This window comes from Humulus lupulus, chromosome 1 (genome assembly GCF_963169125.1).
Source record: "Humulus lupulus chromosome 1, drHumLupu1.1, whole genome shotgun sequence".
NCBI lineage: Eukaryota > Viridiplantae > Streptophyta > Magnoliopsida > Rosales > Cannabaceae > Humulus > Humulus lupulus.
This window is the reverse complement of record NC_084793.1, coordinates 310,868,455-310,895,573: the sequence shown is the minus strand read 5'-3', so window position 1 is coordinate 310,895,573 and position 27,119 is coordinate 310,868,455. Positions and strand designations below refer to the sequence as shown.

At 38.7% G+C, this 27,119-nt stretch overlaps 1 protein-coding gene across 1 annotated transcript; it reads left to right on the top strand.

The window, feature by feature from the left end:
• The first annotated feature begins 15,357 nt into the window (after positions 1–15,357).
• LOC133812962 (kinesin-like protein KIN-14E) lies at positions 15,358–23,412 on the top strand. The gene is made up of 24 exons (XM_062246820.1): positions 15,358–15,599; positions 15,901–16,097; positions 16,216–16,288; positions 16,432–16,563; positions 16,662–16,900; positions 17,063–17,390; positions 17,939–18,038; positions 18,126–18,307; positions 18,535–18,650; positions 18,767–18,869; positions 19,043–19,195; positions 19,276–19,422; positions 19,519–19,725; positions 20,110–20,274; positions 20,455–20,559; positions 20,639–20,779; positions 20,864–21,058; positions 21,188–21,314; positions 21,410–21,612; positions 21,722–21,904; positions 21,986–22,081; positions 22,210–22,407; positions 22,509–22,780; positions 22,923–23,412. Exons 2-24 carry the CDS (start codon positions 15,952–15,954, stop codon positions 23,113–23,115), a joined length of 3,804 nt encoding a protein of 1,267 aa, XP_062102804.1. The 5' UTR covers positions 15,358–15,599; positions 15,901–15,951; the 3' UTR covers positions 23,116–23,412.
• Positions 23,413–27,119: the final 3,707 nt, after the last annotated feature.

Here is a 27,119-nt window from a genome sequence, read left to right as displayed (position 1 = left end):
TCCGTGGCCAGGAAGATGTTCTCCCTGGTGTCCACCAAATTGGTGTAGTCCGAATACTGGGGCTCGTAGCCCCTCTTGCCTTTCTTAGCCGACTCAGACCGATTTTGGCCATTGCCGAACCTCTTCCCCCGGGAGGGGTTTGCACTTGCCTCATTTCCCTCCACCTGGGATTGCTGGGCCTTGACGGGGGCAGCGCTGTAACCCACTGGTGCGACTCCATATCCGCAAAAAGGGGCGGACTGGACCGGGGCATACCCTGAAGAGGTAGGACCGTACACTGTAGGTGCGGTGTAGGTGACCCCAGGCGTAGCCGCCGAACCTGGGGCAATCGGGGGGTGACGTAGGGCTGTGCCGGGAATTGCACCCCATATCCTGGGAATGCTGGGGCATTGGACTAAGGCGCCAGCGACCATCCGAACGTCTGGATCTGAGCCTCCGCCCAGTTGATGAACCCCTGGGCCCTCCTTATGAATTCTTCTAAGGTAACAGCCTTGCTACGCTGCATGTCATCCCAGAGGGGGAACCCGGCCCAGATCCCGGATTGCAATGCCACCAGGCGTTGCCCATCGTCCACCTTGGTCTTGGAGGCCTCCTCGGTGAAACGTTAGATGTAGGCCCTCAGTGTCTCCGCGGGGAGCTGTTTAAGATTGGCGAGGGCACTGATTTGCATGTCCATCCTCATGGCGGCCACGAACTATTTGCGGAACGCCGATTGTAGCCCTGATCAAGATTGGATGGATCCTGACTTGAGTCTCTTCCACCATTCCTCGGCGGGACTGCCTAGAGTGATCTAAAAACAGAGACACTTGCCATCATCACTAACGTGGGCCACAGTCATAAGTTGGTTGTACCGGGACAAATGATCCCTAGGGTCGGTGTTCCCGGTATAGGCAGTGAGACTTGGCATCTTGAACCCCTTGGGGAGCACAGCATCCAGGATGTGCCTTGCACAGGGCTCTTTGTCCTCCTCATCGGAGTCGGTGTCCACTCCTTTTTGCTTGCGGACCAAGCGGTCCGTGACTTTTTTCAAAGCGGCTAGTTGCTCCATGAGCCGCCTGGCCATGCCATCCTCTAGGGAACTCTCTCGTTCCTCCTGTCGTTGATGTCATTCCTAAGGTCGCGACCTCGGGGGCGGATCTTTTCCTTACGGGCCCGTTCTTTCCGAGCGTTCAGCCCATCGCGCAAGTCCACCCGAGACGTGTCGTCCCCAGAACTAAGGGTGTGACGTTCCTCGCTATGCGGGCGTTCCCAGTGATTTTTGTTCACCGAAGCACTGGGGTGCAAAGGCCTTTCCCGTCTGGCTTGCCCTGGGGCATACCGGGGCCTAGCATCCCGCGGCCGCGTCCCTTGCGGATTGGTCGGGTGGCCCTGTCCTGGGACGGGGCGCACCTTCTCTTTCCTAGGGAGCGACCGGGGATGGGTCTCGGCTCCCGGGATTGGGGGATTTTTCCCTTGGGTTTTTCCCCCAACCTTATTTTTCTCCCGGTCCGGGTTTCCTGGGCCTGGCTCAGGAAACTACTCCAGGGGAGGGGTCGGCCTTACATCCTCGGGGGCTCCGGTTCTGGCCTGCGGAGCGGGCTGTTAAGCTCCCGGAGGCGGGCCAGCTGGGAGATCGGTCGCTAGACCCTGCACGGCTATGAATGCCTGTAGGGCTTGGAGGGACTTTTGCATCCGCCAAGATGCCTCGGCCTGCTCAGCAATCCTGGCTTCCTGATCCAGGACTTGTTGCCTCAGTCTAGTCACCTCCAGATCCTCCTGGTTGGGGTCCACTCCTGGGATCTCGGGATCCTCAGCTTCGTCATGGTATTCTCCCTCATTCCCCTCCTCTTCCTCGTAATAGGCCTCCTCGTACTCCGTTCCACCTTCGTAGTCTTGTGACTCGTCAGGGTAGGGCGTTTGAAGAGGAGCGTCCTCAGGTGGACTTTGAGGAAGAGGTTGGGTGGGCAGTGGTTCCTCATTGCCCTGTTCTGGGTTAGTAGGGTTGAAAGTGGTGTGTCTTGTATTCACCATTGTTGTAGAGGTTTGATGTCAACACTAGCTTTCTCAGGCTCTCAATGAAAGCACCAACATTTTTACTGATATTTTCGGAAACTATAATAATAAAAGTTAAGAGAGATTAAGAGAAAGGGTTTGGAGGCTATTAGCAAGATTTTTACGTGGTTGGGGCGTTAACAAGCCTTAGTCCACGAGCCAGTTGTATTAGAACTTAGAGAGCCTACAACAATGGAGTTTTCTCTTAGTTTTAGTAGAGTAACAGTATGCACGCTCCAAAAAAGTCCCTTCTCCAGTGTTTTGTTACATGTATTTATAGGTTCACAGGAGCGCCGGGCGTGGGCCGGGCTGACCCGGGCCCAATAAATGTATAAATATTGCTGACTTCTCTATCGGAAGCCCAATACAGAAGAATTAAAACATCAAAGAAAAATGCTAACTTGAGCCCATTGGGCCAGCCCAAACCGTAACTATCATTCGACAAATTGGAGCTTTTAGTCTGGGCATCTCGGATTACGAGACAGATTTAGGGGACAAGATCGATCAGAGCAGTGGCGGCACAGGTCTGAACCAGCGGCATACAATCCCGAGATGGCCTTTTCCGTAGGTGAAATGTGGGGACAACTCCCACGCTTCATAGGGCGGAGTCAGGGTCATGGATGCTTTATCCTGCCAACCTTGGGGACTCGACCCGGGTCCGTATACCTCTGTCCCTCTCCGCTTACCAGAAGCCCGGATCATTTACCAAGCTTTGGGATCGTTCGTACAGATCCCGATTGTTATCCCCAGCTAGTTGAACTGTCTCCCGGAAGACCGTCATGGACAATACTTCCCGGACGCCTTCCGAGCCTCGCCCAGAATTAGGCTGTCGATATCCATCCTGCTCCTTGCCAAACGGGCCTGGACCGGGCCCAACCTCAATTAGGCAGTTAGTGTGCCTGGAACGCGGTCCTGGGCCCACAGCAGGAAACATGGATAACACTATGATAGAATAATCATTCTGCCTGCTCTATCTCTAAGCATATCAATACTCAAAATCTTTTTGCCTTTCCCAGGTCCTTCATCTCAAACTCAAACTTCAATAAAGCTTTCAACTCTTTGATCTTCACCTTGTTCTTACTAATCAGCAATATGCCATCAACGTAGATTAGTAAGAATATATCATCATTTTCCAACTCCTTATAGTATAAGCAAGTATCATACATAGAGTTCTAAAACCCAATCTTCAAAACGTAAAAATCAAAAAAATTATTCTATTATCTTAGAGAATGCTTCAACCTGTACAAAACCTCTTAAGAAGACAAATCAACTCTTCACCTTGACCTTCCACCTTAAACCCAATAGGCAATTGCATGTAGATGGTCTGATCTAAAGTTTCATTTAAGAATGTTATTTTAACGTCAAGTTGCTCTACTTCCTAGTCAATATGAACTACAAGAGTAAACATTACTCTTATTATCTTTTACTTCACAATTAGTGAGAATATCTCAGTACAATCTATACCTTCCATTTGTGTAAAACTCTTTGCAACAACTCTAGCCTTGTAGCTCCATTTTCACTCTAATATAAGCATTTTCTCGTGATATTTGAAGGTGAAAATGATTGAACGATATAAATGCTTATAGAAAAAATTATGACGAAATTAGTATAGGCCACAATTTCCAAATGGGTACCTCTTCCAAAAAAATTCGATTTTGAATATTTAGAATTCGAGCAATTTTTAGAAAATGAAAACCATGTAGTCTTCGAAAGTGAGTAGCATGAAAGTTGTAGCTCAATCTCTTAACTCTTTAAATATAAAATTCATGTCATTTGAAAGTGTGTAGAAGGAGATACGAAAAAAATACTAACAGATGTTTGACTCCGAGCCAAAGACTTGTTAAAATTGGCCTTAGAAATAAGAATTTTTTTAACTATGGAGTTAGAGCTCCAATTTCACTATAATATAAGCATTTCCTTATGAAATTTGAAAGGTAAAAAGAACAAACAATATGAGTGCTTGAAGAAAAAATTATGATGAAATTAGTTAAATCCACAATTTTCAAATGGGTACTCCTTTCAGAAAAAATTGATTTTAAATATTTTGAATTTGAATAATTTTTAGAATATAAAAGTATGTATTCTTTGAAAGTGGAAAGCAAATAAGTTGTAGCCCACTCTCTTGACTCTCTAAATATAAAATTTAATGGAATTTGAAGGTGTGCATAAGGATATACGACCAAAATATTAACAGATCTTCAACTTCAAACAAAAGTCGCTAAAATTGGCCCTGGAAGTAGAGTTAGAGCTCTATTTTCACTCTAATATAAGTATTTCCCTGTGAAATTTGAAGAGGAAAAAGATCGAACAATTTGAATGCATGTAGAAAAAATTATGACGAAATTAGTTCAGGTCACAATTTCCAAAGGGGTACCCCATTAAAAAAATTGATTTCGAATATTTTGAATTGGAGCAATTTTTAGAAAATGAAAGCTACTTATTCTTTGAAAGAAGGAAGCATGAAAGTTGTGGTTCATTCTCTTAACCTCCTAAATATAAAATTTCATGCAATTTAAAGTTGTGTAGAAGGAGATACGATTAAAATACTAACAATTCTTCGACTTCAAGCCAAAGTTGTTAAAATTGGCCTTAGAAAGAGGAAAATTTTAAGTGTTGAGTTCGAGCTCCATTTTTACTCTAATATAAGCATTCCCTCGTGACATTTAATGGTGACAAAGATCAAATGATATGAATGCTTGTAGAAAAAATTATGATAAAATTAGTTGAGGCCATAGTTTCCAAAGTGGTTCCCCTTTCATAATAGTTTGACTTTGAATATTTTGAATTCGAGTAATTTTTAGAAAATGAAAACTACGTATTATTCGAAAGTGGGAAGAATGAGCATTGTAGTTTACTCTCTTAACTTTCTAAATATAAATTCCATGTCATATGAACAATTTGGGAGTTCTCCTCCAAATTAACCTATCTTATATAGTAATTTTTTTTAATAGTTATGGTTTCTATTCCACTTGAGATTATTAAGATGGAGGATGAAACAAGATATAATTAAATAACGTTTATTTTATGTGGATTTCTCATTTGTGCAATAAAGTTTATGAAGTTTTCTTCTTCAAATATTTTGTTCATCTATAATATCTTGTATTTAGATTGTTATAACATATTTTCATTTTGTTCTTCATTGTGCTAAAGTATAGTATTCTTTGATTAAGTGTGGTTCATTCATTTGTTCAAATCAAATTCTTAGACCATAAATATTATATTTTGGCTAACAAATAATGTTATTTGATTTTTTGTAGTTTCATTAAATTGATTCCCAATTAGTTATTTGAAATCATACATTTAAAGTGAAGAATAATCCTATCTTTTTGGAAACAACTTGTGATTAAATGGAAAATATATTTTGGAAAAATATAGTTTGATTGATTTCAACTATCAATAAAACTTGTGAATAAATATTCTAATAAATATTGTTAACTTATATTTTGAGACTGAAGGGTAAAATGACAGTTTTGTCCTTAGTGGGATTTGAGAGAGAAGTTTGGCCTTAGGGGCATTTTGGTCTTTTGGACCCTTAAGTTATAAACAACTAAGTTTGTTAACTCAGGAAGCAAAGCAAAACATAGTATCTCTCCCTCATGTTTCTCTTTCTCTCTCTATAAGTTTTTGATATTTTAAAAGGGATTTGTGATTCTAGAGCTTGGTAGTAAGCTTGCTAAGGGATTTGGAAGCTGTTAAGCTTAGGGAAACAACTGGGAATCGGATTTCATTAGAGGTAATTTAGTTCAATGAGTTTTGGTTTGGTTTCATTTTAAAGTTTTGAAGCTTACTGAATTTTTGATGCTTGATTGAGTTTTAGAGTTGTTTATTGTATTTTTGAGCTGCTGAGACCATTATTATGGTCGAAACAGGTGAAAACCATGTGTTTGGGATGGTTTTTGGAAGATTGGCAACTCTGGAAATTGCTGGTTTTTTTAGTTCACAGGGTCGCACCGCGGCCCTTATGAACTTAAAGGGACAAGCAAGTTGCCCTGTGGTTTTATTCTCGAGGCTCTCTGACTTGTTGAGTAGCGGCCCTTAGTGGGGGGCGTCGTGGCTCAAATTGGGGAAATGAGAAAAAATAGGTTTGGGAGCTGAGAACCCAAACCTAAGGGTCATGAATGGTTCTATTACCCGGGTTAGTCGAATGCAAGGTCCCGGAGGCTAAGACTTGATCCGAAAGCCTTTATTAGATTGTTCCTGTTAGTTATTCATTGTTATGGTTGTGACTAGGGTGAACCATTAGGCTCGGAAGGAAAGGACAGTACTCGGGGTCGCATATGCTATTCACTCATAACCTAAGGTAAGAAAATTGCACCCAATACGTGTTATATGTGATCAAGGCTTGACCTGGTTATTGAACATGGTTATGATTAGGGCTCGAGCCCCTATGGATGAGCATGATTATGGTTATGCCTATGATTGTTTGATTAAGCATGCTTGAATGCTCTATATCTAGATAATTGCTAAATGATGTGTGCCTGTGTGTATTATCTGATTGAAAAGGCTTGACTCATAAGTCAATGACGACAATAATGTGCTGAACGTTGGTCGAAAGGCTTGACTTATAAGTCAAGGACGGCAATAGCGCGTTGTGCGCTGATCAAAAGGCTTGACTTATAAGTCAAGGATGACAATAACGCGTGGAGCGCTAGTCGAAAGGCTTAACTTATAAGTCAAGGACGACAATAACGCATTGAGTGCTGGTCGAAAGGGTTGACTTATAAGTCAAGGGCGGCAATAGCGCGCTAAGCGCTAGCCGATATGGTTAGGCCTAATCAAAAGTGTGGTATACGCTTGATTGACCCTATGGTTGTTGGAAATTAAAGCGCTAGGTAGGCTGGTTATACGGAGGATAGGGCAATGGGCCCCGGTGTGACTCTATAGTCCCATATCCTAAGGCAATGGACCTCGGTGTGACTTTATAGTCGTTTATGTGGAATAAGAAGCTTGACTTATAAGTCGATGATGACAATAGCGGGCTGAACGCAGGTTATTGTGGCTAGGCCAACCAAGAAGTGTGATATATGCTTGTACGACCCCATGACCGCCTGAAATATAAAACGCGGGGTATGCTTGGTTAGCTATAAGGCTAGTTAGAAAGGGAATAGGGCAAGAGGCCCCTGTGTGGCTCTATGGCTGCTTATTTACATTAGATTTGGTATGCTTATTAGCCTTGAACTATCGGTGAATGCATGATATAACTGATATTCGACCAACGTGTTGAACATGGGGTTGAATGACCATCGCATTGAGCGTGGGGCTAACCGGCAAAGCGAGTGGAACATAGGCCATGATGGCAAGTTTAGTTTGGAGGTGCAGTCCTCACTTTTCTGGCATGAACCGTGAGCGGAATGCTTGTGTACGCATTTAACTCAGTCGGGCCGTTTGGCAAGACTGTCTTCCTGAGTTGTGTAATTGATTATATGAACATCTTTGTAAATTGTAGAACATGTCTACAAATTTAAATGTATTGGATAATTGTGAAGCATGTGTTTAGTGCTTTTGAATATTTGGATATTGTTATGCCTCATGAGGTTTTCTTGCTGGGCATCAGCTCATGGATGGTCTATGGTGCAGGTAAGGGCAAGGAATAGCTGGACCAGCTCTAAGTTGGAGAGCTTCAGGAGCGGAGTGTACATATGCGGTATGCTCGACTGCCACGGCCAAGATTACTTGCTGGAACTAGGGTTGAACTTGAAATTTTGCCGCCTAGGCCGAATTTTGGTGTTTATGTTGGTTATGTGTCAGTTTATAAACCATTTTAGGATCCCGTGTACGAACCTAAACCTTTTAATGAAATGGTTGTTGTTGACCAAATTTTTTAATACTTAATCCTTGGGTTAGTTTTAATTACACAATTTTAGTCCAAATTATTCATTTAGCGAGTTAAGGATCATATAAAATACACAGTGTAACGGTCCTGGTTAGTAGGGCGTTACAACCCTCGTATTTTTTTAAATATTGAATAAATAAAATAATTAAAATTAGATTTAAAAAAAGAAATTAAATTAATTTTAAAATAATTTTTCAATAAAACTATTTTTAATTAAACATATATATTTTTATAATTCTAAATAAATTTTAAATTAAACCTAAAATCAAAATTAAATTTACAACCTAAACTTGACAACCCCAAAATAAAACATCAAACTTCTAAAATTGAAAACCAAAGTCGAAACTAGATATGGGCATCACTTTCCCCCTCTTCTTCTTCTTCTTTTGCAACTAGAACTAAGCATCACTTTTTTCCTTCACCGTGGCCTCATCCCATCGTTCACCAAATGTCAAAGTTGAAACTTGTAGTGAGGTCGCCGATGGAAGGTGTTTACCGAGTTTTTCGACAACTATAATTATGAAAGATAAGAGAGCTTAAAGATAAAGGATTTAGAAAATGCAAGCAACGTTTTTACGTGGTTGGGGCGTTAATGAGCCTTAGTCCACAAGTCAGTTGTATTAGAGCTTAGAGAGCTTTTGACAATGGAGTTTTCTGCAAGTTTGAGCAGAGTAATCGCTTACAAGCAAAACCTGGGATCCCCCTTACTATGCACAACTGGCACTATTTATAGGCAGTCTTGTGCAATGGGCTTGGGCTAGACTAATCCTGGCCCAATAGAGATGTAATCATAGTTTGCTCGCTAATGGAGCCATAATACAAATGATTGAAATATACAACATATATTAACCAAGGCCCATTGGGCCAGCCCAAACATGATCGCATTATAAGACTCGCGACAAACAGTTGCTTCAGTCTGGGTGTTACGGTCTACGAGGAAGATTCGGGGGACAAGATCTGTCAGTGTAGTGGCGGCACTGTTTCCCAGGAATAGTGTATGCTCCATGCGTAACTTCTTGTTCATAGTTGTGGAGACCAACTTCTGTGTTTCTCGAGGACCTGTCAGCTTCAGGGAAGACCAAACTTTCCCTATTCGGACACCTTGTCCGGGTTCATTTACTGATGGCCCGGTTCATTCTGGACAAGGCCTATCAGGACTTTCTTCTCCCCCTGTTCATTGGGCTCAGGAGGGGCCTGGATCTCTTTGAGGGAGCCCATGCACCCATTGTGTCACGCCACGCGTCCCGGGGGAAAACAGGGATAACATTTACCCCCCAAGTCTTCATCCATGTTTGCATGGTGGAGACTTGCCTTACTCTCCTGGATCAAATCCAAATACCCCGGGTAGGAATTTGGGTATCCGGGACCACATTAGGTGTTCGGGATGGGACTAGGCTTGGGCCTTGCGTCCCACTTGGGTTTGTACCCCCTCCCGGACCATTTTGTGTCCGGGATGGGACTAGGCTTGGGCCTTGCGTCCCATTTGGGTGTACTGATAACTTTACAAAATAGAGTTATTTTACCACTTTTTATGTGCTAATTGTTGCTTAATTCTTGAGTTTTTAAATAATTTATTAAGTTTTTAAGTAATTTTGAATTTATTAGTCTTATCATGATTTTATATACTTTTGTGTGTTTTTATAATTATTTTGTTGTAAAATGTTGTAGTTAATTATTTGAATTATTATTGTTAAGTTAGTGGTAAAAAAATGTTGTATTATTGAACTTAAATGTAAAATATAATTAAGTTATAATTAATATTTTCAAAGAATTAAATTGATTTATTTTATAATTGAAAATATTGTATTATGATTTATTTTATATTTATTTTGTAGGGAATTTTTGCTCTTGAAAAGCAAGAATAATGAGAGAAAAGTGGTATTTTATTGGCATTCTTGAAAACTTTCAGCCACAAGGCCCAAGGCCCACACCAAGGCCCAATTGCTGCCAATTCCCAGCATATGCACATATGCCAATCACATATGCCCATCTCCTCCCAGGCGTTGCCTCCTTCCCAGTGCAAGCCAAATTCCTCTTCAATTTGCATGCTGCTCCATCCTCCAGCCCCTGCCACACCAAATCGTCTCCACGCCTGGGCATGCACCCAGCCATCTGCCAACATAAAGCAGCCCCAAAGCCACCAAACCCATGCATGCCACTTATTGAGCCCAACAAAAATGCTTTTGTACTCTTCTCTTTATTTAAAAATACCACGTTTTACCCCACTTTATACACATTTTACCCCAAAACATAATTATTACACCCTATAATTTACCCCTATTTACCATATTATAATTAATTAAATTAATTTAATCAATTTAATTAATTTGAATTGATTATTTTAATACCTCATTTTTGGCTATAAATAGGGAGTTTTGAAGACCATTTAGGGTGTCATTTTTTTGGAGGGAGGTTACTATACCAAATTCTACACATTTCAAAACCTCTCTATTCTCTTCTTCTTCTTCTTCTTTTTGGTTATTTTCTATGTATTTTTAGAGGAAATTTTGGGGGTTTTTCCTCCAAATTTTCCTATTTATGTTTGTAATTTTTAGTTTGTATTTTCTACTCTAGTTATGTGCTTCTAATCTTTTTAAGATTATTAAAGTGATGATGAAACATTATGTAACTAGATAGTATTTATTTTTTATGTTGATTTCCCATTTTGTGCAATAAAGTTTATGGAATTTTCTTCTTCAAATATCTTCTTTCATCTTAAATATCATGTATTTTGGATTGTTAGCACATATTTAAACTTTGTTCTTCATTAGTGCATAAACATAATATTCTTTGTGTAAGATGTGTCATTAAATTGTACACATCCATGCTTAGAACAAAAATATTATGTTTTGCCTTATAAATAATGTTCATTGATTTATTTGTTATTTCATTAGATTGATTTACACTAAATGCTTTGAAATTATAACTTTGAAAAGTGAAGAAAAATCCTATCTTTTTAGAATTAATTTGTGCTTAAAATTATAAATCTATTTTGAAAATGATAGTTTGATTTATTTTAACTATCACTAAAACTTGGGAATCAATGTACTTATAAATATTATTGAACTTATATTTTGTGGATTCTAATCCTTAATAATCTTATTTTACCATCTTCATTTCTATTATTAATTTTTATTTATATATATTGTCTTTTATTTATTTATATTTATTGTCTTTAATTTCTATACTATTGTCTTTTATTTTATTTTTATTGTTACAAATTTGCATCAATATTTGGAGCTAGGTTAGAATTTATTAATTTTGATTTAAAATAGTTTCATTTTCGATTTTAGACAACTCCTTTGGGTTCGACCTCGTGCTTACACGAAAATTATTCTATAAATACGATTCGTGCGCTTGCGAGTATAAATATTTAAAACATACCCGTTTTGGGTCCATCATGTACCCCCTCCCGGACCATTTTGTGTTCGGGATGGGACTAGGCTTATGCCTTGCGTCCCACTTGGGTGTACCCCCTCCCGGACCATTTTGTGTCCAGGATGGGAGTAGGCTTTTGTGCCTTGCGTCCCACTTGGGTGTACCCCTCCCGGACCATTTTGTGTCCGGGATGGGACTAGGCTTTGTGCCTTGCGTCCTACTTGGGTTTGTACCCCTCCCAGACCATTTTGTGTCCGGGATGGGACTAGGCTTGGGCATTGCGTCCCATTTGGGTGTACCCCTCCCAGACCATTTTGTGTCCGGGATGGGACTAGGCTTTGTGCCTTGCGTCCCACTTGGGTTTGTACTCCCCCTCCCGGACCATTTTGTGTTCGGGATGGGACTAGGCTTGGGCCTTGCGTCCCATTTGGTTTTAAACCCCCCAAACCATTAATGTCGGGGATGGGACTGGGCTTTGTGCCTCGCGTCCCATTTGGGTTTGTACCTTCCCGGACCATTTGGTGTCCAGGATGGGACTAGGCTTGGGCATTGCGTCCCATTTGGGTGTGCCCCTCCCGGACCATTTTTGTGTCCGGGATGGGACTAGGCTTGGGCCTTGCGTCCCACTTGGGTTTTAAACCCCCAAACCATTCATGTCGGGGATGGGACTGGGCTTTATGCCTCGCGTCCCATTTGGGTTTGTACCTTCCCGGACCATTTTGTGTCCGGGATGGGACTAGGCTTGGGCCTTGCGTCCCATTTGGGTGTACCCCTCCCGGACCATTTTGTGTCCGAGATGAGACTAGGCTTTGTGCCTTGCGTCCCACTTGGGTTTGTACCCCCCCTCCCGGACCATTTTGTGTCCGGGATGGGACTAGGCTTGGGCCTTGCATCCCATTTGGGTTTAAACCCCCCAGACCATTCATGTCGGGGATGGGACTGGGCTTTGTGCCTCGCGTCCCATTTGGGTTTGTACCTTCCCGGACCATTTGGTGTCTGGGATAGGACTAGGCTTGGGCCTTGTGTCCCATTTGGTTTTAAACCCCCCAGACCATTCATGTCGGGGATGGGACTGAGCTTTGTGCCTCGCGTCCCATTTGGGTTTGTACCCGTCCCGGACCATTTTGTGTCCGGGATGGGACTAGGCTTGGGCCTTGCATCCCATTTGGTTTTAAACCCCCCAGACTATTCATGTTGGGGATGGGATTGGGCTTTGTGCCTCGCGTCCCATTTCGGTTTAAACCCCCCAGACCATTCATGTCGAGGATGGGACTGGGCTTTGTGCCTCGCGTCCCATTTGGGTTTGTACCTTCCCGGACCATTTGGTGTCCGGGATGGGACTAGGCTTTGGGCCTTGCGTCCTATTTGGTTTTAAACCCCCCAGACCATTCATGTCGGGGATGAGACTGGGTTTTGTGCCTCGCGTCCCATTTGGGTTTGTACCTTCCCGGACCATTTGGTGTCCGGGATGGGACTAGGCTTGGGCCTTGCGTCCCATTTCCAAAGTAATGGGAATTGTCAGGCAAAGGGCCCTAATAAAGGTGTATCCTCAGGTTGGTCTTGAAGGAATGGTTGATTGGGCAATGGTTCTTCATTGCCTTGCTGTTGTCGGTGAGCAAGATCAAATACAACATGCCTTGTGTTCACCATTGTTGCAGATGTTCGAGATCAACTCAAGCTTTCTTCAGCTCTCAATGAAAGCACCAAACTGTTTCCCGAGTTTTTTGACAACTATAATTATGAAAGATAAGAGAGCTTAAAGAGAAAGGATTTAGAAAATGCAAGCAACGTTTTTACGTGGTTGGGGCGTTAATGAGCCTTAGTCCACGAGTCAGTTGTATTAGAGCTTAGAGAGCTTTTGACAATGGAGTTATCTGCAAGTTTGAGCAGAGTAATCGCTTACAAGCAAAACCTGGGATCCCCCCTACTGTGCACAACTGGCACTATTTATAGGCAGTCTTGTGCAATGGGCTTGGGCTGGACTAATCCTGGCCCAATAGAGATGTAATCATAGTTTGCTCGCTAATGGAGCCATAATACAAAGGATTGAAATATACAACATATATTAACCAAGGCCCATTGGGCCAGCCCAAACATGATCACATTATAAGACTCGCGACAAACAGTTGCTTCAGTCTGGGTGTTACGGTCTACGAGGAAGATTCGGGGGACAAGATCTGTCAGTGTAGTGGCGGCACTGTTTCCCAGGAATAGTGTACGCTCCATGCGTAACTTCTTGTTCATAGTTGAGGAGACCAACTTCTGTGTTTCTCGGGGACCTGTCAACTTCAGGGAAGACCAAACTTTCCATATTTGGACACCTTGTCCGGGTTCATTTACTGATGGCCCGGTTCATTCTGGACAAGGCCTATCAGGACTTTCTTCTCCCCCTGTTCATTGGGCTCAGGATGGGCCTAGATCTCTTTGAGGGAGCCCATGCACCCATCGTGTCACGCCACGCGTCCCGGGGGAAAACAGGGATAACAGAAGGAATCTTGGATCACGAGTGAAGTTTTCCTTGCTTTGGGCGAGATCTGGGCTAGGTTGGGTGAGGTTGCGAGTAGGCGAAGGGATCGGTCGGTGCTATGTAAGTCATAGATCTACAAAGGATGATGACAAGAGATGACGACAGCAAGAGAGGTCTGACGGAGGAAGATATTGGTTGAAGTTCTCAGATTTGTGGCCGGAGCTTTGATGAGGCTTAGGAGATGTCCTAGACAGAGCTTGGATGAGACTAGAACAAAAGATGAGTAGGAAGACTGGTGGTGCTAGGTCGATGATGGGAAATGACAGATTGGGCCTCTTAACGTGATCTTAGTTCAATAAAGGCTTGAATATTTTTTTTTCTTCCATTGATTTTTGTTTTTAATACATATATTTCGACACTCAAGGACGAAGAACAAACAAAGAATTGAGTTTTGATTGTAATTTTGAAGTGTGATGTGAAATTTAGGTTTGATTTTGAAATACGACGATAAATCTAGGTTTTAATTTTATAGTGTGATTTTGATTTTGAAATTTGGATTTGGTTTTCTAGGTTGCATTTCTAGGTCACGTTGATGTTGGTTTTTAGTTCATAGATATATATATGTGATTTTAATTTTGATCGTTGTTGATGTTTTGAGATTTTGGTTTTTCTGTTCATGAATTTTGGATTTTTTATTTCTAATTTTTTATTTTTATATTTTATGATTATAAATGAACAAGTTTCTGGATAAATTTTGGAATGAACGTGGAGGAAATTTATTTATTTTTTAAAATTTTGTATTTATTTTTGGTATTTTGTTTTATAATTTAAGATTTAAGATTTAATTTTTATAATTTAAAAATATATTTTTTTATTTTAAAATCAATTTAATTTTATTTATATTTAAAATCTAATTTTAATTATTTAATAATTAAAAAATATGAAAGCATTTGGTCATTTTGAAAATTAGTCTGACAAAATTTGGGTTGAGGACATTATTTTATTTCATTTTAAAAAATACAAGATCTAAATTATAATTTAAAAAAAATAGAGTGTCCTATCAATAATTTTTGCAAAACACAAAATAAAAAATAGTATTTAACTTATTTTTTTCAATCAAATTTTTCATTGCCAAATGAAAAAAAAAAGTTTGAAGGGAAGAAAAACCGGCGAGGGCGGCAAATGAAGATTTGGGCTTCGGCCCATCTGGTATTGACCCAGCCAACCCAAACTAAACTAAAACATATTATATTATATTTATATATATGGTAGAAGATTAGTAATTTGTCGTTTTGTGTTACGGTGTTTTGTGTTATGGTGTAATGATGAGAAGACAAATATATAAATCATATACGAATGAATAAAACATGATGAGCACGACGAGAAGAGGACAACATGTGGAATATTTACGTAAAATTAAATTAAATTTTATATATTTAAAAAAGATAAAGTAAAAAAATTTAATTTTAAAATAAAAATAAGAAATAAATTTATGTATTTATTTAAAGAAAAAGAAAAAGAAAAAGGATGTGATTGGGTTGGTGGGGAGAGGAAGCTTAAAAATAAAGAAAATAAAATGAGGATTGGGTGAGTGTGGGTGAATGAGATTATTACGAGAGAGAGAGAGAGAGAGAGAGAGAGAGAGAGAGAGAGAGAGATATGTTTAAATTTTAATAACAATAATTTGAACTCAAAAAAAAGAAAAGAAAAGAAAATTGAATTGCATTTACAACACACTCGTGACTCCCGCTGTTGCAGAAGCCGAAGGAGACCACACCACACCACACCTCTTCTTCTTCTTCTTCTTCTTCGTCTGGTTTCTCTTCTCCATTTTTGATGTATAGCGCTCAGATCTCTCATTTTTCTCATTTTCATTTCAAAATCCAAAAGGTATTTCTCTCTCTCTCTCTCTTTTTCTTTTCTTTTTTATTTTTTAGCTTGGAATATTTATTTAAATTTTAAAATGCTTTTGAGCTAGCTCGATCTATCCTCCGCATCACCCTTTGCTTCTGTTTTTTCTTTACTGTTTTCTCTAATATTCTCTACAGATTTGCTGGGTTTGTGTAAAGCTATTTTATTTTATTTTTCTTTAAAAGCAAGCAGATTTAACAATCAATCAATCAATTTAGATTATCTGTTTATTATAAGGATGTTGATGGTTGTTGTTGTTGGACTTTTCTTATGTAAAAAGGAAAGGATTTGGTGAAGTAAGCCAAAGCCGAAGCCCCAGCCCCTGATTGAAATGACAATTGATCTACAACCATCTATGGCGCAAAGTGTAAGAACCAGTAGGCCCTCCTTTAGCTCTACAAATGGCAATGAGGATACTCCCACCCTTTCAAATGGAGATGAATATGATAGTGATAGTTCCAATTTGACAGCACCCCCGTGAGTCTACTTTCTTCCTCTTCCTCTTCTTCTTAACAATCATTCATCCATTGACTTTGTAACAAATTCGAAATATTGTGGCCACTGACCTTCATTGTCATTCTTCTCTTCATGTTAGTACACCAACATCTCTATCAATGGCAATTCCCCCAGAACTTGCTGGTGCCATACCATTAATCGATAGATTTCAGGTGACAACTAACATAAAGTTTGTTTTTTTCTACTGTGGTACATTAGTAGACCCTCTTTATGGTTTCTTACATCATCTCAATAATCTTTGTCTAATGAGGGTTGATAAAAAAAAATATAATCTTTTTATGCCTATGCTTTTCAGGTAGAAGGTTTTTTAAGGTTAATGCAGAAACAAATTCATTCTGCTGGAAAACGTGGATTTTTCTCTAAAAAATCTGTTGGACCTCAAACTCGGGAGAAGTTTACATTTGAGGATATGCTATGTTTTCAAAAGGTGATTTACACTAGACGTGGTGATGTTGGGTGCAATTATTCACATTTATGTATTTAAACATCATAAAAATGTAAATCCCACTTCTTTTTTTTTTACAGGATTCTATACCAACGTCTATGCTTAAAATAAATACTGACCTGGTCAGCAAGGCAACTAAGCTGTTCCAAATTATTTTGAAGTACATGGGAGCTGATCCATCCGACCGAGTTACTCCAACAACCCTAGATGAACGGATAGAGCTTGTGGGAAAACTTTACAAGCAAACATTAAAGCGAATAGAGCTTCGAGATGAGTTATTTGTTCAGCTATCAAAACAAACTAGGAATAATCCTGAGAGGTATGCATGTCTATGTAGAGAGAAATATTTGTATGCGTATCAGCTTATTTATATGTTTTTAAGTTTTTGGTATATGCTTTCATGGTTTAGTGTTTTGAACAATGCTAGCTGTAGATTAATATTTGCATTCTTCAATTTTGTTCTAATTGATTTGGTTACCAGGCAATACTTGATTAAAGCATGGGAGCTGATGTATTTGTGTGCCTCCTCAATGCCCCCTAGCAAGGACATTGGTGCTTATTTATCAGAGTATGTTCATAATGTAGCACATGGTGTAAATACTGACTCCGAAGTTCGAGTTCTAGCTTTAAACTCTTTGAATGCTTTGAAGCGTTCTGTTAAGGCTGGTCCTAGGCAAGCTATACCAGGACGCGAGGAGATTGAAGCTCTATTAACTGGTCGAAAGCTTACAACTATTGTGTTTTTTTTGGATGAAACTTTTGAAGAAATCACTTACGACATGGCAACAACAGTAGTTGATGCTGTTGAGGTAATACTTTTACTTGCATAGAATTTGTACTTATTAGTACATTGCTTTGACAAAGTAGTGAGAAAATAATCAAATTATGCAAATAGAAATAGAATATTAGGCATACGCAAGATTATTTGTCCTACCAATAGAATGAACACTAGACTTTTAGATCAAGAGTCAAAACCCCCAATTAGATAAATACATGAAAAGTGTAAAAGATATTTCAATAAACTCCTCAGAACATTGTAGTTTCTGAATTGTCACATCTTTTGGTGTGTAGCTCATTCGCCACATCAACTACATTTGTGATCAAATTGCTAGCTATGGCATACGCTGTGTATGTGTATGTTTAGGCTTAGCTTTCTTTGTAACTCAAGTTTGCATCAAGTTTCATGTGTACGGAATGTTTTGCAAGCTGCCTGATGAAATTGGTGCAATTTAAATTTCATCAATTAAATTATCAGTTTCTAATCCTGCTCTTGTTGTTTTCAGTTAATGGTTCTTTTGTTCTTTTCTTTTTGCTAGTTCCTCTTAATAATGACTAACTATATTCATATATAATTTAGGAACTTGCTGGGATAATCAAATTGTCAGCATTCTCCAGCTTTAGTCTATTTGAATGCCGTAAAGTTGTAACAGGCTCCAAATCACCTGATTCTGGAAATGGTATTTCTTTATCCACTTGACTTGTTTCTTTTCAACAATTCATATTCATACAATTATTCATCTTATATATAATTTGCTCCCATGCAGAGGAATATATAGGGTTAGATGACAACAAATATATTGGGGACCTATTGGCAGAATTCAAAGTTGCAAAGGATCGAAGTAAAGGAGAAATACTGCATTGCAAGCTGACATTTAAGAAAAAGCTGTTTAGAGAATCGGACGAAGCTGTAACAGATCCAATGTTTATACAGCTGTCATATGTACAAGTATGTTGTTTCAGCAAAAAGAATTATTATTTTTCTGCTTCAACCCATAAAACCGTGTGTGTTTTATTTTTGTAAACAAATGTAAGAAAGAATCACTGTTAATGTGATTCAAGGTGCAATAAATAAAGAAACTTTAAATGTAAAATATGTGAATAAAATAATTCATTTATTTTCATTTTGGCATTGACACTGACCTTTAAATTTATTTTTGTTTTTGTTTTCTACAGTTGCAACATGACTATATATCAGGCAACTATCCTGTAGGAAGAGATGACGCAGCACAGTTGTCTGCACTGCAAATTTTGGTTGAAATTGGATTTATTGGTACTCCTGAATCATGCACGTCAGTATTTGTTGTGTCTTTCTCCAGTTTAATTTGTATACTGCTTTTCTTTTCTTTTTGTTTAATTAACTCTTCCATCAGAACAAATAAATAGGACATGCTTTTATTTTTTCTAGTGATTGGAATTCGCTTTTAGAACGGTTTCTACCAAGACAAATTGCAATAACACGAGCAAAGCGAGAGTGGGAATTGGATATTCTTTCTCGTTACCATTCAATGGTAAGACAATTTTGATATTCTTTGTGAATGGATCATTGACTAGCACTAGTGGTACTTACTTTCAAGTCATATTTTTTTACTTATCTCTAAACTAGAGTATATTGATGTCAACATTGCAGCTTATGCAATGAGTGTAAGTTTGCATCTCATACATGTTATTTGTTATTCCATAGGAACACTTGACAAAAGATGATGCAAGACAGCAATTTTTGCGAATATTGAAAACACTTCCTTATGGAAATTCAGTTTTCTTCAGTGTTCGAAAGATTGATGATCCTATCGGACTTTTGCCGGGTCGGATAATTTTGGGCATCAATAAGAGGGGTGTAAGTATCAAATGTGTGTTGCTTGTATGAAAACATAACATTACTACATTATTGAGCATCATTTATGTATCCTTTTGCAGGTTCATTTTTTTCGTCCAGTTCCCAAGGAATATTTACATTCAGCAGAGTTGAGAGACATAATGCAATTTGGAAGTAGCAATACTGCTGTTTTCTTTAAAATGAGAGTTGCAGGCGTTCTTCATATATTTCAGTTCGAGACAAAGCAGGTCTAAACACATCTCTAACTGTATATTGGTTGTTGTTTTTAGTACTTTTTTTTCTTGTTAATTTGATGTCAGTTTTAATTTTTCTGCACCATGTAGGGAGAAGAAATTTGTGTTGCTCTTCAAACACATATAAATGATGTCATGTTACGTCGCTACTCTAAAGCCAGGTCTGCTGCCAGTGGTTCGACAAATGGCGAAATTTCGAACAATTTTAAACCATCTAGTTCTAGTGTGGAAGTGTACGAGAAACGGGTTCAGGATTTATCAAAATCTGTTGAAGAATCCCAAAAGAATGTTGATCAGGTGTGCTCTCAAAGAAGCTCAAGTGTTGGTTGTTTAAATTGTTATCGATTAAGGCCACAATCAGTGACATTGCGCTTTTCGTATTCTTGAAATTGCACTTTATTGACTTTTTCTTTTACTTGATGGGTTAAATGTCTTAAGTTGAAGAATGGAAATTTAGCACGTAACAACTTCACTCTTCGCTAAGATAACATGCCACAGACAATAGTTCATGATAATATGTATACTTTATAAAGTTGCTACGCAGCTTCTCAGTCCCTAAGGCTGATTCATGTAGATTTAAAAAGAATTTTTTTATGTGTAGAGTAACCTTGTTCTGTTTCCTATCTTAACTATTTCAAGATGAAGGATTTGCAATAATAATAAATTATCATATTTATGCAGTTGCAACAAGAATTACTTGAAAAGGAAAGTGAGGCAGCTAAGTTAAGAGAAGATTTGGGGGATTTGGAAGTATCCTTGAGATCTGAGAAGCAAACCTTGGCAGAAGTTACATCTGACCGCAATAGACTTTCATCACTGTATGAGGAAAAAGACATGGCTCTCCAAGTAAGTGAAATTAAGATTGTAAATTTGACCCTCACGCATGATTTTACTCTAAAATAATACTTATGGAGGGACAAAAATAGGTCAACAACCACATGCATGAAAACCTAAAATTTTAATGAAATCCCTTGGCTAACTGAACTCTTTAAACAAGATTCTGATAATTATTATTGCATTTATTAGGCTATGTTGTTAGAGAAAAGAAACATGGAAGCGAGGTTGGCAAAGTTGAGTGATGCAATGCTGGAGAACAGTACAAAAAAGGATGTGGCTGGTGCAAATAGCCAGGTAAAATTTGGTGGATATTCTTTTTAGTTGGACAAAATACTTCTGGTTAATCATGGCTTGTTGAATTATATCTATGTAGGCATTATACAAGCTTCAAGATGAGTTAAAACTTCGAAGTGAGGAGTTGCATGTTGCAGAAGAAACTATAAAGAGATTGAAAGATGAAAAGCTGTTGTTGGAGCAAAGGATGTTTGTACTTGAAAAGAAGAAAGTTGATGAGGTAACCTTTCCACAAAAGTGGAACTTCTTTTCTCCACTTTTAATTTTATTTGCAATTAAGGTTGATGATAGCTGTTAAATACAGATGCAGTTGCTTGAGAAAAAATTTGAACAACGACGCAAATTGTTAGAATCTCAAGTATTTGAGCTTGAAAAAAAGCTTGACGGAGTCACACAAGAGTTAGCTATTTCCAAATCAACTCTTGCAGTCAGGAACTCTGATTTGGCTACAATACAAAATAATTTAAAAGAGCTAGATGAATTGAGAGAAATGAAAGAGGTAAGTACTTGTACTGAATCAGTAATCTTCATTATTTGGTATTCTTTAGATGAATTTCGGTGCAAGTGTAACTATAAACATATATATTTTCCTGATATTATTTAGTTTCTCCTTCTTAATCAAATTTAGGACATTGATAGAAAGAATGAGCAAACTGCTTCAATCTTGAGAATGCAAGGGGCTCAACTCGCTGAGCTTGAAGTTTTATACAAGGAAGAACAACTTTTAAGGAAGCGTTACTTTAATACTATCGAAGGTTGGATTGGATTTTCTTCAAATATTTCTTTTAAAAGTAAAAAATTGTATTTTCATTTGAAAAAACTGAATTCTTTCCTCATCAATGCATCTCAGATATGAAAGGGAAGATTAGAGTTTTTTGTCGATTAAGACCTCTTAGTGAAAAGGAGATGGTTGAGAAAGAAAGAAATGTGATTATGGCCTTGGATGAGTTTACAGTTGAGCATCCATGGAAGGATGATAAACTGAAGCAGCATACTTATGATCGCATTTTTGATGGCAGTGCTACCCAAGAAGATGTGTTTGAAGATACAAGGGTAAGTGTGATTCATTTTAAATCATCTACAAAAAGAGATTTTACTCTTTCAAATTCGCTTCTAATTTGTTTTTATTTTAACTTGTTTCTATTTTGGTTTATTGTTATAGTACTTGGTGCAATCTGCAGTGGATGGATACAATGTGTGCATATTTGCTTATGGTCAAACTGGGTCTGGGAAGACATTTACAATATATGGATCAGAGACAAATTCTGGACTTACTCCACGAGCTATAGCAGAATTGTTTAAAATCTTAAAGCGAGATGGCAATAAATTCTCCTTTTCATTGAAGGTTATTTTAAAACTAAATTTGGTTACTAAATTTTTATTTTTGAATATCTTGAATTTAACATCATTCCTAATTTTTATGCAGGCTTATGTGGTTGAGTTGTATCAAGATACACTTGTAGATCTATTATTGCCTAAAAATGCGAAACGCTCAAAATTGGAAATCAAGAAAGATTCAAAGGTTTTTTCTTTATTTTTGTTGACATTCTGTTACAATATTGTGCAAAATACAAATGTATTATTTGTGACTTTTAGCTTTGGAACTTTTATTAATCAACTCAATGTTTAATTGATTCATGGTTATACTAGGGAATGGTGTCCATTGAAAATGTGACAGTTTTGTCAATTTCAAATTATGATGAATTAAATACCATCATTCATAAAGGCTCTGAACGACGACACACATCTGGAACTCAAATGAACGAGGAAAGTTCAAGATCTCACCTTATACTTTCAATTGTTATTGAAAGTACTAACCTTCAAACTCAGTCTATGGCAAGAGGAAAGGTATGCCATTTATGAATTGTCGTAAAAAATTGTGTTATTTTAGGCCTTCTAATTATCTCATGGAATTGTATAAACATTTAAATTAATGTTTTCTTGTTTAGTTGAGTTTTGTGGATCTTGCTGGCTCAGAAAGGGTGAAAAAGTCAGGATCATCAGGTAGTCAACTCAAAGAAGCCCAAAGCATCAACAAGTCACTTTCGGCATTGGGAGATGTCATAAGTGCTTTGTCAACTGGTGGTCAGCACATACCTTACCGAAACCACAAATTAACCATGCTGATGAGTGACTCACTTGGTGGTAATGCTAAAACGCTTATGTTCGTTAACGTATCTCCCGCTGAATCAAATTTGGATGAGACATACAACTCGCTCATGTATGTTATGCTTTTCCTATAGTTGAATTGAAGTTTGCTATTTGAAAAGAGTCTTTTTAGATAAATTCTTTATGATACATGTTATTTTGTATTTTGATATTGATATATGTTGGCTGGGGACATTTTTTGTCTGCATTAACAGGTATGCTTCGAGAGTGAGGTCAATAGTAAACGACCCAAGCAAAAATGTCTCATCAAAAGAGGTAGCCCGGTTGAAAAAGTTGGTCGGATACTGGAAAGAACAAGCAGGTAAAAGGGGGGATGACGAAGAGTTGGAAGAAATTCAAGAAGAACGACCAGCGAAAGATAGGGCGGATGGCCGACATTCTATGTAATTCTTTTTGTATCAAATTAATGGCACAAACATTGTACAAGTTTACCAAGGAAATTGCTTGCTTGGCAGTGTTTTTGGATGGAGAGCGGTTATTAGGTAGGTATATGGCAATGAAGGATAGAGCAGATAGCCAGCATTTCATAATATTTGACTATTGTTTGTTTGTTTGTTTTCCTTCTTGCTTATATAAGATGTATATTGCGTGTATATATAAGCTTCACTCCACCCTTTGAATTGGTGCATACACAAATGACTTGAGTATTTTTGTTTAAAAACAAAGAAGCTACTTTCTTCTGTAGGACATTGGAGATTGGACTAGCATGATCTTATTTTGTTTCAAAAGACAGAAGCAATGATGTTGCTCATCTTGCTTGCAACAAACAAAAACAAATAATAATGAAGCAAACTCCTCTATATTGGGGTGCACATTGCACATTAGTTTTAAAAAAGAAGAGACAAGTGTTGACAAATAGTTTTTTTTCCTCTTGCATTAAGCGGCCATGGAAGGAAGCGAAGCATTTGACGAAAACCAGCCTTGTGCAACCTTTTCTTCTTCGTCTTCGTTTTGCTTGGGGAATCAGGAGGACAAGGATTTTTCTTTGGGGATGGCTGTGAGAAAGAATATTTTGGCTCTGTGTATACCTTGATTACACGCACTGTATTTGTTTTTTTTTTTTTTTAAATTGTAATAGTAAGTAATGGGGGTGGGTCAGTACTTGACCCGTTTGAATAAATAGTGGGTTGGGTCAGGTCTGGTCGGATCAGCGTCTCGCCCTGAATAGTACCCTGATTTTGCTTGGGCAAAGACACCCCGATGGGTTGGGGCCCTGCCTCGCCTCGTTCCGCTCCAAAGCCTCATTTTTCCATGCCTATTGAACTAAAGCACAAAAAATCTAGTTCAATATTATTAAGTCCCTGTCCTCTGCAATGGAGGAAGTTCATCACAAAGAAAGACACACTCATGTACCAACTCACCATGCTTGAGATTGAGAATCGAGTATTAAAGGTTTAATTAACTTTTTGTCTTTTCTAATGCTATATATGATGTATTATAAATATAAGTCTTTATTTATTAAATTTTATTGGAGCGATCTCGGGAGGTTCGACAACCCATTTGAGGGCCTACTTGGGGGGCTTAGGGGACGTTTATAACATCCCGACAGCATGGAATAACAACTCTATAAGCTGGGGTTCGGAGTGAGCCTCGAGATTTTGATTCAATCCTTAATAAGAGTATGTTTACGTTGTGACTAGATTTCCACAAGGCTCAGGATCAGGATCAGGATCGTACTTGAGGCCGTATCGTCATTCGCACGGAACTCGAGGTAAGAAAACTGCACCTTTGTTGAAATTAGGGCTTGAGCCTCCGTGATTGAACTGGCTATAACTCTGTTTTGAAATGTTTGTTTGAGTATGAATATGTAACGCCCTAACTCCAGGGACCGTTACAGTGTGCCTTGTAAACAGTGCTAAACTCGTTAATTGAGTCATTTGGCCAAATCGTGTATCTAAGTATGATTAGCGGTTTAGGGATTAAAATTTTTGGTTAAGATGGAGCGTTTCATTAGAACGTTTATTATATACATTGGGATCCCAAAAATATAATTTAAAGGTCTATTACAAGAAAATATTTACAACCAGCTGGTCTAAGCAGCAAAATGGGGGTTTAACCCTAGTTCCCCTTCAAACCTTGGCCGTGGTGGTCGAGCAGCTGCATATGTACACATCATCACCTAAGCTCTCCAACTCAAGGATGGTCCAGCTTTCTTTTGCCTTTACCTGCACCACATAGCACCTGTGAGCCAAAACCCAGCAAGAAAACTTAATATGCTCATGAACAGTAATAACATGTCATCAAATCATAAGGCACACGCCTAACATATATAGCCCTATTCAAGCAGGCAACTGAATTCACGTATTGTTGAGTATAACACATCAACCAATGATCATAATAATCATCTAGGGCTTTTAGCCCCAAATAGAAGAGTGATAGTTGTAATAGTCACTAAGGTGGGTTTATTCCCAATAGCCATGTGACGGTAGGGTCACCGGGGCTTTATAGACAAGTGAGCCTTTTACTGGCTTAAACAGGATAGGTGCATGATGACTAGTCACCAACATAACCTTCCTCATGACCATAGAGTTATAACCATGGAACTCTGTTCCCTAGCCATGTGACAAGCAGTCACCTAGGCCTTAGGCCCTGGCTCTAGTAACTAGTCTTAGACTAGGCAAGCGCTTATAGGATTCATCGACCTTAGGATCGGTCCAATGTTAATGCTCCTAGAGTCATTCAACACTGATATCGATTAAATCTAATCTTCATTTGGCTCTGCGTTCAGGATGCTTATGCCATTTCTGACTCTTAGGTCAGTATCCCTGACTAGTCAGTACCATATACAAGTAAGCAATGCCACCAACCATATATCATATGTCAAATATCCAAATAAAGGGCATTCAACATGCTTACTCAATAATTACTAGCACAATTAGGATCATGCATAAACACAGAGGCTCAAGCTCTGAACAATTTCATACACAATATTCATAGCATGCCCTAATCACATGTTTCTCATGCATTACATGCATCACATTTGGACATCCAACATGCATCAAGAATAACCATGCATGTCACATATACACATGGTGCAGTTTTCTTACCTCGGGTTCGAGCAAGAATTAGTAAAAGAACAACCATTGAGAACGATCAGTCATTTGATCCTTTAGCGGTCACCTAGTCATAACCAAATATGGAATCCCATCAATAAAATAAATCATAAAAATGTTTATAATCTAAAACCTCACTCCCGGGATCCATCCCGCACTCTTAGGACTCTTAATCTACCCAAACGGGGTAAAAGAACCAACCCCCGAGCCTTAGAAGTCATCTCGAGCCCTAAAATAGGCTTGCTGGAAAATGGACCAGCGCTGCAGCCCTATTAAATGGCGCTAAGGCGCTATTTCCAAGTCAGAGAGGCCCAGCTCTCTGCCCTGCCTAGCGCTGCTGCGCCCTGAAATGGCGCTGCTGCGCCAACCACAGACCAGAAACTTTCTGGTTTTCCCTCCTTGCGATTTCTCTTGAAACCAACCCTCCAAACCAATCCCAAACATCCAATTCAACCCCTAAACTTCATCTACATCACACTCTCATCAAAACCCAATCAATTTTACACAAAAACATCCCTTAATTCCCAATTATCCACATCAAAATTATAAGCTGAAAACTATAAAGAAAAACAAAGTATAGCTTAAAATTCTTGGATGAAATCCTACCTCAAGCTGGTTTAGATATCCTTCAATGAATGAACTAAGGTCTTAAGCCCTCTAGCCTTGCTCTCTTAGCTTGCTACCTCAAATTGGCTCTCAAAAATTGAAAGGAAGAAGGAGGGAAGAACATGTACGGGAGGGAGAGAAAGAAGGATAATGATGCTCTTTTTTTTACAATTCCACAGCCTTCTAAACTCAAAGGGCTGATATATATCTTAGGGGTGAAAAGACCATTTTGCCCCTAGGTCAAATAAAAGCTTCTAAAGACCCCCAAGGGTAAAAACGTCATTTCCCACCTATCTCGTTAATTATAATTAACACCCTCCAATTCCCATTATTCTCAATATTCTCAAATACCAATAATTCTTATCCCGTTACCCTTTAATTCCCGGCAATGTTCTAATCACCAAATTACCCCGAGACTCACTCCGAGCCCCGAACTTAATCCCGTTATGACTAGACCGAAAACTTGCATTCCATGATCGTCTCATGCCGAATGGCTCGAACAAATCCACATATCATGTGGTATTATTTATAATTCACCCACATGCATGAAAATACACAATCACGCCCTTAACGGGCCAAATTACCAAAATGCCCTTATAATAAAATGTAGACCCATATGCATGCATTTACCATCATATAATAATATAATTCACATAAACATGCATATAATCATTAAATAGCATAATAAATCAATTATGACCCTCCTGGCCTCCTAATCAAGGTCCTAAACCT

What these genes read in the sequence shown, in the direction of transcription:
- LOC133812962 (XM_062246820.1), top strand. Translation starts at nt 15,952, where the DNA reads ATGACAATTGATCTACAACCATCTATGGCGCAAAGTGTAAGAACCAGT. An exon ending in TTCAGTTCGAGACAAAGCAG is followed by an intron (nt 19,423 to 19,518) that starts GTCTAAACACAT and finishes TGCACCATGTAG; the next exon opens with GGAGAAGAAATTTGTGTTGC. An exon ending in GAGACATACAACTCGCTCAT is followed by an intron (nt 22,781 to 22,922) that starts GTATGTTATGCT and finishes CTGCATTAACAG; the next exon opens with GTATGCTTCGAGAGTGAGGT.